Consider the following 21,588-nt stretch of genomic DNA (forward strand, 5'->3'; position numbering starts at 1 on the left):
TATAAAAGTTGAATCCCAACATTGAGGACTCTCACCTTCCCGCCTCCAGAGCTTTGTGAGGAAGGTAAATCGCTGGATATGCCCCAGTAGGTCAGGGAACAAGAGTTATCTGTATACTGCGCCTATAATGAGTCTAATTCCATATTTCAGGAATCGAACCCCCACACTGCGACTGCCATCAAGACGTGAGATAACATCACTCCTATCCTTAGCACTACTAGACTATGCCCTAGAGGGTAATTTGTAGGTGTAATATAAAGATGTAATTGGAATGGGTCGTACTATATGTACACAAACGTTTCCGCTCCCCTTACAAGAGAGAGGGTTCATGTATTTTTTTTATTGGGCGCAAGGGCCCTTGTGAAGGTCGTGTAAACACCCGTGTATAAATAACAAATTTTTATTGAAATTGGATGATTCAAACCTTGTTTGATCTTCATATTTTAAATTTCAATTTTTTTTTTCAAAATTTTTAATCATATATTTTAATAAAATAATTTTACACGTAAATTTAAAATATCGAAGAGGGACTTAATTGATACACATTATTTGATAATGTACCTCCACACCATGTTAAGAGCCTGTATAACGGCCATTATTGTAGAAAAATAGTTTTGAATAATAATTTTTATAAAAAATGTATGGTTAAAAAGTAAGAAAGAAAATTTTGATATACACGTAAAATTAAATATTTTATTGTGTGAATGTAATTGAAAATTGCCCTATAACAAATCATAAAAAAATTAACGTGGATCAAACAAGCATTAAATAACATTAAACTAAAAACATGTCTTTTAAATTGTTAACCTAGTGTCATTTAAGAAGCCTTCATTTTACGATTTTTATTTATACAGTATTACATAGTCATTATGTAGAAGATCAAACATTGTATTGACATGTTAGAAAAATATTTATAAATAAATAAAAATAACTTTAAATTCATTTACAAAAATTTTGATCTGATTACGCGAGAGTTACTTCTCTTCAACATTCATTTTTAAATCGATTTTGCTAGTGATACATCGGGGTGTACCTAATGGTGTACACTCCACTCACATGGGAGAGAGACCCACTCGAATAAAATATTTTTTCTTTCACATGGATCCCACATCCATGTAAGTGAAGTGTATACCATTCGATACATCCTATTATGTACTATTAGACAAATTCTTTTTAAATTTAACTATACGGTCTTAAAAAATAATAATAATAATAAATTCAAGTTTCTTATAACTTTCTCTCTCTTTAATCACGTAGAAAAATAAAAATAAAAATTCCCAAAAAAGTGGCAAATTTTGTGAGGATTCAGTTCCCAATGAGAAAAATTGAGACAGTGATATTGGAATTCAAAAGATTTTGCTGCTCCATTCTTTGTACGAAAAAAGTTTACAGCAGACTTCAAACAGGCAAGAGGAAAAAGAGTGGGCATTCATAAACAGGTTAAATCCATCCTTGCCAACCAACTTTGTATTTAGCTCTATTTGGCCCCCATTAATTTTCATTTCATTATATTTTATTTTTTTCTCTTTTATTTTTAATCACACAATCTTCGATAAAATAATATTATACATAAATCAAAAAAATTTCTTTCCTTTTCAACCATTCATTTTTCAAAAAGATACTATTTCACCCATTTTTATTTCTCAAAATGAGAGCCAAACGGGGGCTCATGATCACTCAATTTAATTTTATTTTATCATAGTCGCCCAACTTCATATTTAGTTTCACCGTAACTATGTAATTTAATTTTATTTCACCATGGCCATTCAATTTCTTTTCACAATTTTCACTCATTTTAGAAGGGGTAAAACGATAATTTTGCATTATATATAAAATAAAATTTGAAAAGACAAACAAAAATTATTTTACTTTTTTAAGTAAAATTTTTTAAATAAATTTAAATTTTTTTATTTTTTGTTTTTTAAAAATTTATTTTATATATAATGCACAGTTACCATTTTACCTTTTTAAAATAAATAAAAAGGGTAAAAAGAAGTTGGGTGACCATAGTGAAGTATTATATGAAAATTGGATGGTCATGATGAAATATTATCAAATTAGGTGGCCAAAGTAAAATAAAATCAAATTGAGTGACCATAAACGACATTAATACAAAGTTGAGTGATTCATAAACTGATACATATGTCTTGAGGAATAGTCCAATAGTGCAAGCAGGTAAATAAAACAACAAAAGGTAAAAATTACCGTATTTACCAAAAAAAAACATAGCCATAGAGGCGTAAAATTGTGCAAGTTGTATTGCAAGAGAGAGAACGAGCGATGATAAGTTGCTTTCTTTCTTTTTCTTTGTCTTGCTTTGCTTGCTTTAAANGAAATCAGCAAGTCCATTTTCTATCAAACATCAGTCAGTCTACGGTAGTCAGCTGAATTAAGCTCCTTTCATAGATAAAAGATGCACAAAGCATTACCGGTGATAAAAGCTTGTTCGGTGGGGATTTTAAAAATTGATTTTTTGAGTGTTAAAAAAAAAGTGGGGACTACTTGTGGGAGAAGAAGTCAAAATGACGACTAGAATAGTGAAATAATGACAAAAAATCACTCCCAAACGGGCTCAAGATGACAAAGCTGTACTGGTTTAACTTTCTTTTTGTCCCAAACATCCAATAAATCTTACCAGCTGCTAATCTCTGTCAAAGAAATTGCTAAACATTTGTGTACATCTAACATTTCTGTCCAGATATTTTGACAAATTAAATCAACTAAAAAACCAAGAATTACTTGAATCCCGCTGGTTGATATTTGTCCAGCTGTGAGCAGCCAAAACCTTTAATTTCCGGTCGGGCCCATATAATCGATTCTAGTCTCTAGATTAAATGATAATGTCTGTCCCATAATTTAACAAAGTGTTCATTATTACTGCTCATGCTAATGTTCATTTTAACTAGTCAAAAGCATTAACAAGCTTAAAAACCTGTAATCATGACAGCTAGGAATTGACCGTTCTTTTTTACACTTGATTAGATTAATGCTTCGTTATTGTAATGACATTCATAATCACACAAACAGAATTTAGTAAACAGAAGATATGTTGTCCACCAATGACGTGATAACACTAATCGATGATGTGACGTGTGGTGTTACCACATTCTCCAATCACTATGGATAGGAAATCAGTTCTGATCACACAAAATACCAAAGTTTCATTTAGGAAGGAGTAACCTTAAAAGAAAAGAAGTTATACATGAGAAGTTGGGCATTTAGTTTCACCCGTGAAAACTTGCATTGGCTAAAGAAATATTTCTTGCCTCCAACAACTAATCCATTGGCGTTGGCATGTATAAAATCATACTTTAGGAGTTTAGAACCATCCATTTCATGTTGAATCCAGTAAGAGAAGTCTCTTTGATAATTTTGAGTATCATCATTTATTTTACATCCAGAAATCAATAAATGTGGAATACATTCACAATGTACATTTCCACTAACATTTTCTTGATGATGGACTGGAATTAGTTTGATGACTTGATGAGCCAACCCAAAATCCATAAAAAGTTCCAGCTGGTAAACACACAAAGATTGGCTCTTTGTCAATTCTGTTGTTTGATTCTGATGTGACTCGTGCTATGGAACAATCAAATTAAGGGTGTGTTTAACAACTTCTAAAATTTCTAATTACTTGTTACAATATGATTCTCCACCACACAGTCATACAATAAAATATTCTACCTATAAACCAATAAAGTTTCTTTTACTTTTTACCACACATTCTCCAACAAATACTATTCAAAACTCTTTAATTTACCTAATAATAGGTGTCATACAAGGGCTAAAAGGCCATACATATGGTCACAAACATCCCATTCATATAGTCACAATCACTTTTCTTTGCCTTTCAAAAAAACTCCACAAGTGAGCAAGACATTAGATCATCATCACAATGTGAATTTTTCTTCAAATCATTGCATGAATTTACAGCAAGTTAACAATTGGTACGAGTTAACATTTTACCATATAAAGTTGATTGATGTAAATGAAACTACGCAGTAATTGTGTAGGTTAATCTCAAATAATGAATTGACCTTTTCAAGTAGGAATCACTCAAATATTAAGCATCATTTTGAAACTTTCCAGAAGCCTAATTCACGGGAGTGGGTAGGAAAATCATGATCAGACTGGCAATCTAGAATTTTCGAGACTTATCAGGGTAATACATCCCACAAAAAATTGGGCCACTGCCTATTCACACCTCTATTCAAGTCATCGTTTGCACTAATATCAACTTTTTGTTTAAATTACATTACAACAGATCACCTGTACATTATGTAACTTCTGCACAAAGTATCATGCCTCAAAAATGAGGGAGGAAAACTCATGCAATGAACTTCTTGTCAACAATACAACAGGCATAAAAGAGAACTCAAGAAGCAGATTGTAATTCACTCATTTCTTTGTCTCAAAATAAATATGAAATGCTGCTAGTCAACTAATATCTACTACGTTGAAAAATGGTGTCACGGTGAAAGATGTGGGCCACTGAATTGGTATAAACATGAATCATATCCATCTTTAATATCATATAATATCGATCAAGATGCTCTGGTGATGTAAAATTCGTGGCCAAACTTCAATGTTAACATTGAGAGTAACAATCTCAGAAAAGTCAGCCACTACCGCGTTTAAAATGTTCTTTTATAAATCTTTCTGCATGAGAAGGGTACTTAACTCGGATGTATGCTCGAATGCACTTCTGGTAGGAAAAGTCTATCCATCCACCATCAGTTCTCACAACAAAAAGGCACCTCGAATGTCTGAACTGGGGATGTCGATCGACCTTTACGCAAGTGAGAAATTGAAGAGCCTCTTAGTCCATAGACTTTAAAGTAGATCCAATATTAATATTAACTGCCACATTTATGTGTCATCATGTCAAATAAACAGTTAGCATTCACGAAAATCAATCAGAAGAATCCATGGAATCAGTCCGCTGAATTACTGTCTCTACATTCCCAAAGACAAAGATCTGTCTGACGTAGGAACACACACCTCCAACAACAAAAAGCAAACAAGACAGCCTTATTTATCATAAATTATCTGCGACTTTTTATTAGTAGGAGGGAAGGGAAATTAATAGTTACATGAATATAAATAGAATGAGGCCTCAAAGTCAAAGTCATTGCCAGAGCTCAACAACTAAAGCCAACCAGCCTACCTACAATCTTTCTTCTATTATTCTATAGCTAGTTGTCTGTCTTGATGGTATTCAGAACTGATATATCTTTGATATATTATTGAAGGTCGATCCTAAGTGAGTAAAATTATATTCACTGTGGCATCTACAAATAATCATTGGTTAATGGCCATGTGGCAATATTTTGAAAGAACCATTTTAAGTATTACACAAATGAATGTTTTGTAAGCCCAACTCATCCAAAGTACACCAAGTTTGGATACTAAACACTGGGAACTATCAAAATCCAATACTATCGTCTAAAAAAAATTCTAACTTGTAATTCTAGTCATTCACACGGTTAGGTTACAATGCAGGGCTGCATCATCAAGGCTAATAGAGAAGCAGACCATTTAATTCACATTACATTTCTAGTGACCAATACTTGAGACATGAATTACTTTAAAACTTAATTTGATTGGCTGAGGAGTGCAATATGTTTTGCACCATATTATGGATCTGTATGTAAGCATTTTTAAGCCAACTATGATCTCCCTATTTTTTCTGGTGAAAATATTATAAATGTTGTGCTAACAGTGATTGGGAAAAAATTATGTGAATGATATCAGGTCGACCAAATCAGCAGAGAAGTCCATTAAACACGAAGTAACTAACCATAATTGAATCTAGTCCACATCCAATCTTATCTTCAGAATGAGGATGATGAGCAAGAAGCTTATCTACCACAACTTTCTCGTCCTCTGCTGAAAGACGTTCTCCATCTATATATCTGGCATAAAAAGGACGTTCTTTTTAAGACGCTTTTAAAATGAAATATATATATATGCAGGGAATAAATATAATAAAAGACACGAAGTCCACAGCAAGTAAAAATGCCTAATTCTACCGTGCAGGTAAAATGTGCAAGGACAAGCATGATTTGAATGGCAAACCTTTTACAGATGAGAAGCATTTTTATTCTTTATTTGTCCTTCTCAAGCAGAAGTTAAGGTTCTTTGTGTTTCAAAGATACTTGTCCCGCTATCGAATTTTCCTTTTAATCTCATGTGATGCGCAACCACACAGGTGCCTCTAGGCTATCCTCCAGTCAAGTAATCAGCTTTAATCCTTTAAGTGACTATCTCCCTCGAACAAGATATACTCCATGCGATTATTACAACCTTTCTGAGGCTTCAATAATAAATTCTTAAGCAATAGAATCAACTCAAATTCCTCCTTCCACCATAAGTTGCATATGGATTTCTTTACATCCCATTTAGATGAAGTGATTTTGGACAAGTTAAAATGGAAAATGAGGGTGTTATCACAATTGTGTAACAGCACATCCTTGTATGGTGATGGTCAATCGATCATTTCAGATTTTTTTTTCCTCGACAAAAGGACCCTCTCTATCAAACATATTGATGCTAGGTGATACAGGAGACATGATATGTGTTTAAACAGAAACTATTACACTTTGAGAGCATCCACACTGATGGAAAATGGATCAGATATGACGATGATCCCTACCAAAGGCGAGATTTATTGTGGAATTGCCAAAAATATACTTTCATATACCCCCTTTTTATTATAGTACAGATTTACTTCAAGCTGTGTCATAGATGTAGGTATATTGTACTATTTAAATCTTTTGTCTTTGATCTTACTCAGTTATTTCTTTTTTATCGGTTTGTCTATCTTTATTCATTCAACGAGGGAAAAATCGAACATAAATTACTAGTATATCATTTTATATATGAAAATTCACCTCATAATTTCTAATCTTTCCTTCTCCAAAGTCGATACTCCCTCACACAAGGTACTCTACGTTTCTAATTTATCCATGTGATAAGAGTGTAAACTATGATATTTTCCCCTCTTAATTGTTGCATTCGTATAACTATTTGATGTCAAAATACACTCATAGGTCGCAATTTGATGGAAAAGGTGAAATTTGAAAAATTTGTGAAAAGGGGCCAAAGTGGAAAAAAGTGAAAGTTCAGGAACCAAGTTGCAAATAATCCATAATTAGACGGGCGATGGAATGATGATTCAAGAAAGTTGGGAGTCAATTGAGTGTAATTTGAAGTCAAAAGAAGTGAAATATGATCATAACATCTTCACAAATCAATTCCCAATCGAAAAAGTTAAGCACCAATTTTTAGCCTCGTATTAGGATCCCTTTTGACATGGAAGATGATCGAATTGGAAGATGATTTTTGAAGAAAAGTTGTACCCTTTGTGTTAGCTTTCCAACACAACTTGAATCACCTTAATTGGACATCAGGAGAGAAAGTTATGGTCAAAATACTGGAAGATGTCCAATGGAGGAAATGGAAACAACCATGCAGTCGAAGGCTGCCTTCCAAGAACTTTTGGGACCATTTTGGTTGAACTATGTGGTCACATGGCTTATAACCATGCGGTCGCATGGGTATTTTTCGAGGGTGAAATCTCAGATTCCTACTTTGACGCGGACAATTATGGAAAGTTGTTTGACATGCATTTTAAGCCCTAATCTCGAGCCAAAACGTCATTCTTCATCTCCTATCAATTTCTCTCTCTCATCTTTGACCAAGAAACTCCATGGAAGGCTGATAAAACTTTGGTAAAGCAAGGGATGAACTCGATTGGTGCCGGTGATGTCAATGTCTTCATTGCTAAACAATTCTAGGTTTATGATTTCCTATTTATTGAATATGTTTTGAAATTGGTTTAATATGTATTAGATTTTCATGGATTTAATCATGTTCTTTCCATCGAATAATTGAAGTATGTATTGAATTTCGATTTCAATCATCCCATTGATGTGATTCGCTAATATTATATGCTTGATGTATGTAATTGATTTTGAATCTAATTCCAATGAATTAAAGTGAGAATATCTTGTATTGAAATCTAAATTCTAGAGTTATAAGTGAAATTCAATTGATTTAGGTCTCAACTTCAAGCATTGTTGTGAGATTTGTTTAACTTTTACTATATTTCTCATAGATTCAATCATGTTTTGTCTATTGTGAAATTAACTATTTGTTGTATTTCAATTTCATACAATTTTATTGGTGATTTGATTATTGCATTATACTTGAGGTATATTGTCGTTTCTCAAAGTGATTTGAATGATTGATTCACATTGATTAATCCGAACCAATCGAGGGAATTCATGCGCTTCATTATTTCACACATTGAATCAAATTTCGTTACTTCAATCATTGATAGTTACATTTCATTCAAACTGATAAATTCCTTACACAAAGTTCTTCATAGAAATAATCACGTTCTTTCTATCGAAGAATTAAACTATTCATTGAATGTTAATTTCGTTTACCTATTGGTGTAATCCTTTACAATTTTATACATATTGTATATGATTTTTTTTTATTTAATTTCAATAGATTAAAATGATGTGTATAGTGTTGGAAGAACTATTGTCGGATCAAAGGGATTTTGTATTTCATATCTTCCAATCAACGCATTATGAATGAGAAATCTTTAATTGGGCAAAACACATAAATGACTTACATTGATTAGGCCGAACCAATTGAAGGACTTCTGGTGCTCCGCTATCTTACATTTTGATATTTAAAACACATTTCAAATTGGTACATTATTTTCATACAAATTCATAACGAAAAACCCTAACTTTTGAACCTTTGAACTATTTTCCCATCTCCTTGTGGATACAACACTCCAAAACTATACTACAACTGTCGCGTTATACTTTGGGCGTAATCACCATGCACAATATTACTTAGGCCTTGGTAATAAAATCCTTTTGGATCTTCTAAAAAAATTGTCTATATATGTAGTACATAGTGCAAAGTAGGATGTCTCGACTAAACAAGTCCAAAGGGGGTAGACCAAAAAATGTAATTGGCTATTAGTGTTAGCATTTCCCTCATTGCCTGGGTAAAATTAAGATGTGTCATTTATTAGATGAAACTAAACTTCACATTGCAAACTGTGATGAAACTAAACTTCACATTCCAAGGACTTCATCATGATATTGGAAAACGTATGCCAAGGATACACTGGGTTTGTTTTTCTAGCCCTTTGTGAGGAGTGTTCCTAGTGACTCCAGGACAGTAGCTGAGGGGAGTGTTAGCATGTCTTACATAGCCTAGTTTTCGAGTGAGAATTAGAGAGTTAGAGCCACAGACTATATCATAAAGTAGTTGCTAAATATCTACTTGCTTTAAATCTTTCTGTAAAAAAAAAAATGTAGATTTACCAATGAACTGAATAAAGTGCAAAAATAATTATTCCAGACAACACTTAATTTATTGGGGAAAAAAGCTTCTTTAGTTATTCTTCTTCTAGTATGTAGTACAATCGGCACGAAGAGATAAAAATAGAGGAACTTGTTTAAGGACAAAGTTCAAGAGATTACAATTTTTATTCAGAATGACCACACCTTAGTTAATATTTAAAAATACCCTCGTAACTCAAACACGTAAGAACTCGTCAGTAAACTTCTTAGCATGCAGACGCTTAAACACAATATGAAAGTAACTCACTTTTAAAAGAGCTTGAAAGCACTATGAATAAGCCCATCACACTCCTTCAGGAGCTACTTTGTATCATTTTCAAACCAGTGGGGAGCCATAAAATATACTTCAGTGGGGTATATTTGGACTGAAAATAAAAAATTGAGACAAATTAATTAAAAAAATTGATAAAAATCTTGCAATTTTTTCAATAAAATGAATTTTCATACTTTTAGACAATGTATAATGAAAAATACCATTCTTATAATACACAGCAAAACCGTCTTATCCAATGATCCCCAATTGATTGCAAATTGTAGATCATTCACAATATTCATGGTAAAGAAATTACTTTATCATGGTATCAGCAAAAGTTGCTGCCAACAACAGGAAGAATCATTACCTACTACAACTTTCAAAATAAAGTAAGAAATAAAAGACACAAACACGTCAATTGATAGCTACCTTATTATTTTGTAGTAAAGATTGTCAATGTTTAAAAAGGTGTAACCAGGTATTGAGATATTTTTCCCTCATGAGGCAAGGCATAAGCCTCGAGACGTTTTTACGTATAATCTTAAAACATAAATTAAGAAAATGTGAGAAAATATTGAAATGCCAAATAAGCTCATAATGCATCATAAAAAATCTTCAAAAGTCATAATTGAATAAGTGGAAAAAAAACAAAAGAAAAATCTATAAAAATTGTTATTTTAGTTGGTGGGGGCAATGGATTATTCTCAAAGTGGGTCACATTTTTTAATAACTTAGAGGGTATTGGACTATTCTCAAAATGGTATATCAGAATTTTTATATTTTGCGAGCTACAAGCCTTGAAGCAGTGCTGTGAGGTGAATGACTTACACAAATAAGGCGTATGTCTCCAAAAACCACCTTACAATCAACTCTTTGAGGCACTTTTTGCACGCCTTACTCCAAGACAGGCCTTAATACGGGTTTCAGTGGGGTTTTTTAAACAATGAAGACTTTAATATATAAAAATAAAATATAACTTAGCTACCATTAATTGCTATATAAACTTTAAAAAACAAAGAAAACTACATTGCCTATGGTTATACAACAAAATTTGATTTTTGAGGTACCACAATATATAAATGGGAATAAATAAATTCATCATCAATATAATACTCATAGCATGGAATGTGTCCATTGTGCGTGCGAGAAAGAAAGAGGGAGAGAGAGGGGAATTTGCAGTGTTTCAATATAGAAGGGAGTTCTCAAATATAGAAGGAAGATCTCAATAATTAAATGGAGCCACTGGCTCTGCCAATTTTTGAAACAATAAAGGCCGAAGGGAGATGCTAAGCTAGTTGCATAACGTGTTTGTGAAGGACTTCATTAGGAACAAATAAATAACTCACCAAGTTGATGATCATTGTAAGTCAAATTGGCGAATAACTATCAACTCGATAAAGTTGACTAGTCATTTTTTTCATTTACAACCTCAAACTTATTTCTTCACTTCCTTATTTTTCATTTCTATTCTTAGACATGTTTCTATTCTTCACTTCCAACCTTTTATTTTGATTTCAAGTTAATCTTTGTCCTTTTTCTCCTTTTTTGGGTTTATAACATCAAAGTGCTATGACCATGATTTGGAATTTTTAGAAATTAAAAAATCGTAGTCAATCAGTTTTTTAATTTTCGGTAAAGCTGTAGGAGAGGTACACGCAAAGGAGGGCAAGGAACGGGAAGTGGAAAGGAAATGAGAGCAGGATAGGGAGCGATGGGTGGGGAAGATGGCAGAGGTTTAATGGTGGCTGAGGGTCACCACAATGGTGACAGAAGGAGTAGGATGTAATGGAAGGAGATAGTGAATTGAAGAAGATAGCTTCCATACATTATATTGGATATTTGAGGTCTAAAGAAGCTCTTTCACTGAAAAAGTATTAAAAGCTGAATTTTATTTTTTTTCACTTTGACAAGAAAACATCTTTAGAAAATTACCTTTTCCAGCCAAATATTGGACTTTCCATAAACTATAATAGGTGCTAGCCTTTAATCAATAAGGTACACAAATAATTGTCATAACCATGGTAAAACTACTCACTGGAACAAGACAGCAGCCTAAATTATACATACTATCACTGGATGTTTAGATAAGGACGTGATTTTGTAACTTAATAATATATTATCAGAAACTGTTTTAAGTATTCAATTTAACATTGTATATCCCTTCTTTGGACATTCAATTATCGCATCAAAACCACATCTTTTTTATCTCAAAAAACCTTGCAACTAAGAGCAATTGCAAAAAAATGACGATGAAGAAAATATCTAAACATAATTTATTGAAGTTCAAGATAGGATTAACTTGAATGGATGAGAGAAAGCACCTATTTGAGTGTAGGATTTCTTTGGTTAGATAAATAATTGGCTCGATGTCTTTGAGTATTTCCGCTTCTTTCTGTTTCCATTTTCCGAACTCCGGGTCGTCCCGTCTCAGGTACTTGGGTGGGTCTTTAGCGCTTAGTGCTGCTGCTGCTGCTGTTTGGTAAGCAGAGGAGGAAGCCTTGTCTGGTCGAGTTAAATCGATGGCGCAGCACCTGGACCGATGAGTTAGTAAACGAGTGGCGACTTGAAAATGAGGCTGGTGAAAGCGTAAAAGCGGTGGAGCTCCGATGAGAGGAGCAGCCATTCCTTTCAGTGTATAGTGCAAACGTTGAGTGGAACTCAACGTGTTTGGTGCATACGATCCGCGGTACCATTGCGAAGAGTTAATTTCATCAATGGTCACAAAAGTTTGTACAAAATTTCAAGTTCATCATTGAACTTTTTTCTTACACATTTAGTCACGGAAATTGATAATGCATTTCATCATTGGTCACCGATTAATAAGTTTAGTGTATAAATTGACGTATGGCATCAAATAAGTGGACCAAATGCCATTAATTCAATTGATACACACACGGGTAGTATTTATGTGTGCATTTAATTGCAAGCATGGAACTTATAGAAAAACAAATTCTAGACAATTAAATTGCTTATAATTTATTTGTATGAAAATTGTCAGTTAAATGTATTTGATTAATTTAAATTTTAATCTGAAAAATATTGTACTTGTCCATTTTTTTATTAGTGAGTGGATGAGAGAGAGAGAAGAGAGAATTACCTAGAAAATAAAAAGTTTCTCTCCCTAAAAAAATATTTTCCTTGTTTAAAAAAAAAGGTCATATGATCAAAAATGAATAAAATTTTCCATGAAAAAAATATTAATCAAACATCATGAAGGTAGGAATTTAGGAGAAAAATGACATATTTTATGGAAAATATTAGTAATCAAATTCACTCTACATGTGTTTTACTCGTTTAGAAAGAATTTTTCATTGTTTGTATTTTTAATCAAACAATCATTGTGTTTGTTTGACTAAAACAGAGTGAGCAATATAAGAGCCTGTTTGGGAGTAATTTTGAGAAATGATTTTTTGACCGTTAGGAGAAAAGTGGGATCCACCTATAAGAGAAGAAGTCAAATATGACGGCTGGAATAATGAAATAATGATCAAAAAATCAATTTTTTACGAGAAAAAATCGCTCCCAAAACAGCACATAAATGAGGGAAGGGGACGAAGTCAAGATCTCTCGAAAAACAAAAATAGGTACTAGACGCTCCTAATCAAACTCAATTAGAATTTCAATTGTAATTGAGATCAATATGTTACGAACTTGACATCTATGTCGAAGTTGTTATAGCGTATATACTGTTTGTTCGATTTGAGAGGACATTTACTCTATTAATCCTCACGATTTTCTGTGTACATCTACTGTGATTTGAACTCAAAACTTTGCCTTATGAGTCACAGAGTTCTTGTATTTAAATCTTAGTGGATGCTAAAAAAAGTCGTGAGGGGTAAGAGAACAAATATATTCTCAAAGTTTAAATATCTCATAAGGCGAAATTTTTGGATTTTTTTTTTTTTTTTTTTTTTTTTTTTTTTTTTTTTTTTGAATTTGATCAATCCCTTCGATTGATTGTATAGTATTTGAAAATCCACGATCCAAAAAAATTATCTCATTTTTCTATTGAGAAATTAAATGTGATTTTTAGCTAAATTTTAGGATAAATTTAAACCATTTCAAATATATTGGACGCGACAAAAAATTGTGAAAGGTAATATGGTAGATGTCTTCTCAAAATAGACAGTACGTATGATATAACAGTTTCATTCAAACGTCGAATTGTTATATATTAGAAATGAATTCGACATCAAATAAAATGGCTTGCCAGTATTAGCCTCTTGTACTTATAATTTAATATAGATTAATGACACTTAATGCTTAAAATAAATGTCTCGTCAAATTATATATATTTCTTTTGTTAATCGAGTAACCATCGATGAAATTATTATAAACTTTAGTAAATAAATGGGTCGGGAAAAAACTTTAATGGCCGACTTGAAGTTTTGAATAAACTTCGGTGACCACTAAATTAACTTTGTGCCAATGGTCCCCAAACTTTGAGCATAGTAGCATACCTACCCCAATCGTTATAACATTACAATGTTGTCCTCAACCTTCCGGATAAAAATTGACCATGTTAAGATCTCATAAAAAAGATGAGTTTACCCTTGAAGTCAAATAAATATCAAAATAAGAAATTCAACAACTTGAAATATGTTTGAAGAAACCAAGAATCCGATGAAGCAAACTTTGAAAAAATATTGGAATTCATCTTATCAAAACGATCAACAAGTTCTCCTTCGGATTAAAAATACTTGTGCATTCTAGGTGCTTTCATTATCAAAAATGTGTTTTGATTCCTAAAAAAGTTCTATGAAAATTTATCAGTAGAATTGAGACTTTATTTTTCTTTATATTTTCATAATTTCTTCAGCAACAAAAAAGGGTGGCTATCCTTTTAGATTATTATGTGTGTTTTTCAAAATTAAATTACTTCAAGAATGCTAACACATTTGTTGTTCATTAGATATGAATTTGAACCATACATATTTATTTCGTTGGTTATCCGAGTGTTTGATAAAATCACTCAGTTGGACTCAAGGAAAGAATACCTCTAGTTGATTTTCACAAAAACGACATAGGTTTAGACGCACTCAATCTCCACTCTTCAAAGTGTCTCCCCAGAGTCAAGAGACTCTATACACAATATGCTATCTATTTTAGAGAATCAATACTTAAAAATAAGTTTTGAGACACGTTCCAAATTTAAAAAGTCAAATCTTAGTCTATGTTTTGACTTGCATTTAATAAGTTCATATTTCAGTACTCTACTTTTTAAATTATTCAAATCATGATTGAATTGATTTATCGTTGACATATAAAAATATTATATAAAATGAAGGATTAGGGAAAATGAATAAACATAACTTAAAGAATAGAATGAAGAGTCAAAATAGTGAATGATTGTTGAAATGTGTAAAATTTTTTGCAAATTAAAATATGTTGACATGGATGTTGGTGTGTCAATTGTGCATGGTGGACGTTTAGGTAGCTGGGTTAAGTGCATGTGACGAGGAAAGAAAGAGAAAGAAAAGGAAGAGGAATTGTTTTTCGTTTTTGGTTATTTATTTATTATTGTTGTTGTTTTTTTATTTCTTTTCTTTTTAGTTTATTTGTATCTACTCAACATTAATCTTTTATGTCAGACTGACATTTTCGTCATGAAAAGGACCTTAAGCTCAAACAAATGTAAGATTTTAGATTTGAATGCTAAAAATCAAGGTTTCGGGATCAATTGCAATATACCCTGTAAGTTTCAGGACATCTTTACGAAGAAAATATAAACAATCATCTAACAAACACGCCCCTTTTTCCAGAATCCGAATCAATTCCAATTTCACATCCGTTTTGAGTCAAGAAAATAATCAATATAGGAAGCACAGTATACGAAACTACCCGAGAGAAGGACTTCGACCTCGGCCGCAGACCCTTAATCCTACAACCACAGTGGATGGGCCAATCATCTTCCAGATCCAGACCCAGATCAGTCAATCCCGCCGTGATCCCTCCATTGCCGGCAGATTCTGATAAACCAGGTGACTTCACTTCTGACACGGATGACGCCATCAGTGGGAATGACTACACGTTGAACCTGCCAGACGAATGTCTGGCCTGCATTTTCCAGTCGTTATCCTCCGGGGACCGGAATCAGTCGGCCCTGGTGTGCCGTCGGTGGCTAAGAATCGATGGCCAGAGCCGATACCGCCTGTCGTTGAATGCTAAGTCTGAGCATACATCCGTTATCCCAAAATTATTCTCGCGCTTCGACTCTGTCACTAAGCTCGCGCTGAAGTGCGACCGTAAATCAGTCAGCATAGGCGACGATGCATTGATTCTGATTTCTTTGAAGTGTAGGAATCTCACCAGGTTGAAGCTCCGTGCCTGTCGAGCCATAACTGATGATGGAATGGCCGCTTTTGCCAGAAACTGTAATAGTTTGCGCAAATTCTCGTGTGGATCTTGCAGTTTCGGGGCCAAAGGCATGAATGCCTTGCTGAATAATTGTGAGTCCCTGGAAGAATTGTCGGTGAAGCGATTGTCTGGTGTCGCGGATGGTGTTGGGGTCGAGCCCATCGGACCGGGAAAGGCTGCTGGTTTGAAAGTTCTTTGTTTGAAAGATCTTTACAATGGGCAGTGTTTCGGGCCTTTGATTATTGGGTCGAATAACTTGAGGTGTTTGAAGCTGTTCAGATGTTCTGCTGATTGGGACAGTTTGTTGCTAGTGATAGCACATCGGATTACTGGGCTTGTGGAGCTTCATCTGGAAAAGCTTCAAGTAAGTGATCTCGGGCTCTCAGCCATTTCGAGTTGTGTGAATCTTGAAATATTGCATTTAGTGAAACTCCCTGCTAGTACTAATGCTGGACTTATGGCTGTTGCGGAAAAATGCAATCTGATAAGGAAACTGCATATTGATGGATGGAAAACAAATAGAATAAGTGATGATGGATTAATTGCCGTTGCAACTCATTGTCCTAGTTTGCAAGAGCTGGTTCTGATTGGTGTGAATCCCACGAGGTTGAGTTTAGAGAAGTTGGCTATACATTGTCAGAACTTGGAAAGATTAGCACTGTGCGGGAGTGATACCATTGGGGATGCAGAGATATCTTGCATAGCTTCAAAGTGTATTGCATTGAAGAAGCTGTGCATAAAGAGTTGTCCAGTATCGGACCATGGCATGGAAGCTTTGGCTGGTGGGTGTCCCAATTTGGTGAAAGTGAAGTTTAAGAAATGTATGGGAGTGACTTCTGAGGGAGCGGATTGGTTGAGAGCAAGTAGAGGCTCTCTTGCTGTGAATTTGGATGCCCCAGAGCCAGAAATACAGGATGCCAGTGCTAGTGACCAAGAAGCTAGTGGTATTGAAATTCCACAAACAGATGGCCAAAATAGGGGTATTAATACTGCTTCAAGCTGTAGCTGGAGACCAATGTCTTTTAAGGCGAGGCTAGGGCTTTTAAGAGGGAGGAGCTTGGTGGCTTCCACACTGAGGCGATGGTCAAGTTTTGGTGGCAGTTGCCATAATAATTTGGAAAGGAGTTGAGACGGATTTGCGATGGGCAAGTTCCATGGTTGGTCTATTCACATTATTCTCCACTGGAGTTCAGTATATTTATTTCTGTGTGCTGTTGAATGCTATTCTGGAATCTCCATTATTGGGAATTGTCAGAGTTCCACTCGTGTGCTTGTATGTCTGATTTGTATGAAGGGATGCCTCTTTACGTGATAGTTGGGAACTACTGTGTTTGCTTCCTTAGTTTGAATAGGAAGGAGGACATGGCCAACACTCTCTTTATACCTAGACTTGTGTATTATCCTTAACTGACTAACATGTTTTAAAGCATCCAGTTTACGACTTGCTGTCACAGGCTTTATTCTTGTCCTAAGTTTGGTTGCGGAAACATGTCACGGCGTCAATGATGCAATGATATGTCAAATAGTTGGATGTCAACCCTTTATGTTTCTATTTCTTTCAGAATGTTGATCATCAGAACAAAATGAATCAGTTTTCTGCACTACATTTTCTTAATACCAATCTTTTCATATATGATCGTGTAATGAAGTTGTAAATCATTGTGGAATGAAATTATATGTGTTGTGCAGATCAAATCTTTCACCAGTGATCTTTGTATGAAAGTTGTTGCCTATTTTCTTTGTACAAGGATAGCCTTATACAATATAATTCAGTTGTGTGACCTTGTTTTTCTGCTCACTAAATGAATTGCTAACAGAGGAATTAAACTGAGTGGATATATGAGATGATAAAGTAGTTGTTATTTGGCCTCTGGAGTTCAATTTAAGCTGCCAGTTTGACTGTTGTACCATATGGTAATGAGAAGGATAGCTAGATGTCACACATTTGTTTTGGAAGCAATTTTTCTTTTATGGTCAACTACTAGGTGTTTGATTATTAGGCTTGTATTACAAGAACTGACTGATCTTTAGCTACTAAACTAATTTTGCAGGATGTTATTTTAAAGAATGTTTGGGATGTGTTTATAAATGGTTAAATTATAAATAGATAAACGAGTGGTGTATAAAAGAGTTTGGTCATAAATATAAATGGTTCATTACTACATTTACTATACATGCCAAAGAAACTAAATCTTTAGAAACCACAAGAAGCTATAATAGACTTGGCCGACCATTCCTTCTACTATCTTATGCTGAGACACATCACTTTGATGAAAGAGAGCCTCAAAGTCTCAACCATCTATATCATCATTTCCCCGTCACAATGTAGAGGTTAGAGAGAGAAGCTCAAACTCTCACTAGAGTTTTCCTTGTGCATTTGTGAGCTCATAGATTCTTGTTCGATTTCACCTTTACTCCTTGGTAATTTCGAATATAATATTGTAGATTTTGTTAAAATCTGTCCAAATTCAAGTGTTAGCTTCAAAGATCAATTTTCTTGAAGCATTATAGACCAGTCTGTTCAAAAACTAGAGGCAGGTTCAAGGCCTGTTGGCCAGCTGCTTGTTTTGATTCTTTAAAAGCTACCTGCTTCATTAAACTCCAGGCAGCCACCTCACCAGCAGCCTGCTTGTTTTAATGCCAGGTAAGATCTCAATCTTTTGTGCCAGTGGCTTGTCTGAAGGCCAGGCAGCACTTAAGTCCTGTCCAAATTCAAAAGGTAAGCTATGAAGTTTTCGAGCTTCTTGTAGTCTTGAAGTTGGTGAAAATTTCGAAGTGTAGGTTTATGCATCCAGTTTCTTTTGTGTTTGAAGCTTTAATGGCTGAGTCCAGCTTCTTGGCAAAGTTGATTTTCCTTGAAGGTAAGTTCGGCCAGTTATGTGCTGTCCCAGATGGTAAATTAAAACGGTGGCAGCAGTAATGCAGCAATGTTGACCGTTTTTAAGCAGTATTTTATTTGCCCATATTGGCAAAAAATTTCAGAAATTGGTGCTGTTCAAGCCAGTTCAGTCCATTAATGTCTGGAAATTATGTTCTTAAAGATCCAGGTCAGTTTATTAGCAGATGTTCTTCCGGCCAGCAGGGTGCTTGTTTGGGTATCTTTCAAGATTTAAAACCTAGTTGAAGGTTTGGAACCTGGTCAGCAGCCAGCCTGTCCAAAGTTTTTTGTTCGTAAAGGTGAAGCTACTGGCCACTCAAAGTTGTTTCTTGTTCACTAGTAGCCTGCTTGGTATTAAAACCTGCCCAGCAGATTGATGCAAGTTCGCTCAATTTCTTTGTACATCTCTTTAATGTTGTTCGATTTTAGACTGCTGTATCGAATATGTTAAAATTTAGTTGAATTCAGGGTATTGATCAGTTTGTCACAGTTCTAGTTTGTTGGCAGATTTCTTCACTCTTTGTTTGAATATTTTCCTGGCCTCGGTCGAAGTTCAAATCCAGCTTAACTCCTTGAAACCTGACCAACAGCTTTTGTGCTTTTTTCATCCAGTTTCCTTGACTGTTTCGACCTTGTTTGAGAATCACTGAATCAGGTGAGTTTGGTCAGATTTGCTTCAGCTTCGTTCTTGTTGGCAGATTTCTAGTTTTCTAATTCCTCTCACCCCCCAATTGAAAATTTTGAATCTTCCAGCCGACCTTGCAATGGTACAACACTTTTTTTCCCCCTTTCTTTTTACAAACACTACCATGTCTTGGCAGTACACTTGATTTGGCCAAAATTCAAAAAATTACCCCCAACAGTTTTATTTTGAATTCTTGCCTTTTTTATCTATTATATGTTCAGGCACAATCCATACACTTACCATGCAAGCATATGAGGCTTGTTTCCAGCATATCCTCCAACCAGCTTGCTTGGGATTTTCAGTCTGGCATTGATATGGTTATTGCTCTTGATATTTGATTATGACCTTCATCGATTGGCAATTTAAATCCGTCCAATCTTGAGGGTTATCTTGGAGGATTTTAAGGTCCTTGATGCTGCGATTTTCAGCAGTATGGTTATGTACTACTATGGACATATTAATTTTCCTATCCCATAGGAGGATTTTGAAATTGATCAATAGTTTGGCACTTCGTATACTAGATTAGCCCAATTTGTAATGTTTTGATTCATATTCCTTCACTTGTTTGGATCATTGTAACGTCTTCCTTTTTATGTTCAGAAATACCCGGAGTAATTGTATCCACAATTTTGATCGTTGGATCGTTGTTGATGTATGATATCATTTCTTATATTAATCTAGTATGACCACACATCCATTTTTAGTATCCTCATTCCGTCATTCATCTTATTAATATTGAAATTGAAATCGAAATCTCTCTCCTCAGGGTCTAAGACTCTCCTTGTCTTCACCTCACTCTCTCTCTCTCTATTATTCAACATCACCTCAGGACAATAAGTTCTACATCTTTTTATTCTTTTCAGAAAGAGAACTTTAAAATTCCAATAGATTTAAAACTTCAATTGATGTTGTAAATCAATTGTGAAATGTTTTTCAAGATTGTCATAGATGAAGTGCAGTGGTTCCTTGGAAATTTTGATAGATGTTAAACGTAGGATGTGTAGCCGCTGCCAATGCATCCAAAAGCCAAAATTTTCTCCTTCCTCCAGCTGTGTTGCGAGAGAGAAAAGTATGAATAAAGCAATGCAACAAAAATGGAAGTGAATGGTTGCCGCAAGAGAATTGGAAAATGACAGTTGATGCTCCCATCTAAAGAATGGCAAAGGTGTTAGAAAGACCGGTTTAAAATCTGCGACATTCTCAAAATTTCTGTAAGTGTTTCAACTTGATAATATCCAAGGAACTTCATAGCAAAAATGAGATTATGCACCATTATTTGGCTAAGTTAGCCCAAAGATCAAGTTTCTTCGTCAAGAGACAAGTTATCATGGGCATCCGGAGGAATCCAATTTATCAGCACCTGATTTCCTTTCTTTAAGATGCAAGTCTTCCTCAAAATCTCTCTCTCTCTCTATGTGTCTCTCGAGGGGGTGGGGGCGTGGAATGGAGAATGAAGCAAAGTAAATGATTGTTCTAGAATAGCTATTCCTCACAATTGCTCCAAACAGACGAAACCCTGGAAAGAATTAGCAACTAAAAAGGAATTCCGACTCAAAAAGATGGTACTTTGAGTTTCAACGAGCTATGGAGTTCAATTACAAAATTATGAACAAAACATGTAATGTAACTAATTTAAAACATTTACTGAAAAATACATATAAAATTTATAAATTCATTTTATTAATCTCAGGAGAACATAATACATTACTGTAATACTTTCAACCGCTTAAGCAACAAACATTTAACTTGAAGTTCGATTCAAATTCTCATGCAATGATGATCAGGTTTTTGATCAGGGATGTGGATAGACTCCGCTTGGGGGTGGTGCCTGTTGATAGTAATCAGTAGATGGTGGTGGGTAGGTTCCACTTGACTGCCCTGCAGGATTAGTCATTACAAATTCAATCATACAAGTGTGCATCAAGGCAGAATTCTATTGAAAAATCTTAGTACTAAGTGTGCATTTTTTTAGCAACATGTAATTGAGAAAACTATATAGTACCTGCTGGAGGGTAAC

At 34.4% G+C, this 21,588-nt stretch overlaps 2 protein-coding genes across 3 annotated transcripts; one reads left to right on the forward strand and one right to left on the reverse strand.

Annotated features, from left to right (window-relative positions):
* Positions 1 to 4,367: 4,367 nt before the first annotated feature.
* Positions 4,368 to 12,315, reverse strand: LOC111409024 (protein DCL homolog, chloroplastic-like). Of its 2 annotated transcripts, none has more exons than XM_023038918.1 (3): positions 11,973 to 12,315; positions 5,804 to 5,918; positions 4,368 to 4,792 (listed from the first exon to the last, which is right to left on the reverse strand). In XM_023038918.1, the coding sequence occupies exons 1-3, from the start codon at positions 12,272 to 12,274 to the stop codon at positions 4,622 to 4,624; spliced, it is 588 nt and encodes a 195-aa protein (XP_022894686.1). In that variant the 5' UTR covers positions 12,275 to 12,315; the 3' UTR covers positions 4,368 to 4,621. The 2 variants fall into 2 exon arrangements, with proteins under 2 accessions (XP_022894686.1, XP_022894687.1); XM_023038919.1 differs by having other exon boundaries at positions 4,734 to 4,863.
* Positions 12,316 to 15,412: 3,097 nt separating this feature from the next.
* Positions 15,413 to 17,795, forward strand: LOC111409025 (F-box protein At1g47056-like). The gene has a single exon (XM_023038920.1). The coding sequence runs from the start codon at positions 15,548 to 15,550 to the stop codon at positions 17,135 to 17,137; it is 1,590 nt and encodes a 529-aa protein (XP_022894688.1). The 5' UTR covers positions 15,413 to 15,547; the 3' UTR covers positions 17,138 to 17,795.
* The last annotated feature ends 3,793 nt before the right edge of the window (positions 17,796 to 21,588 follow it).

This window comes from Olea europaea, chromosome 14 (genome assembly GCF_002742605.1).
Source record: "Olea europaea var. sylvestris chromosome 14, O_europaea_v1, whole genome shotgun sequence".
NCBI lineage: Eukaryota > Viridiplantae > Streptophyta > Magnoliopsida > Lamiales > Oleaceae > Olea > Olea europaea.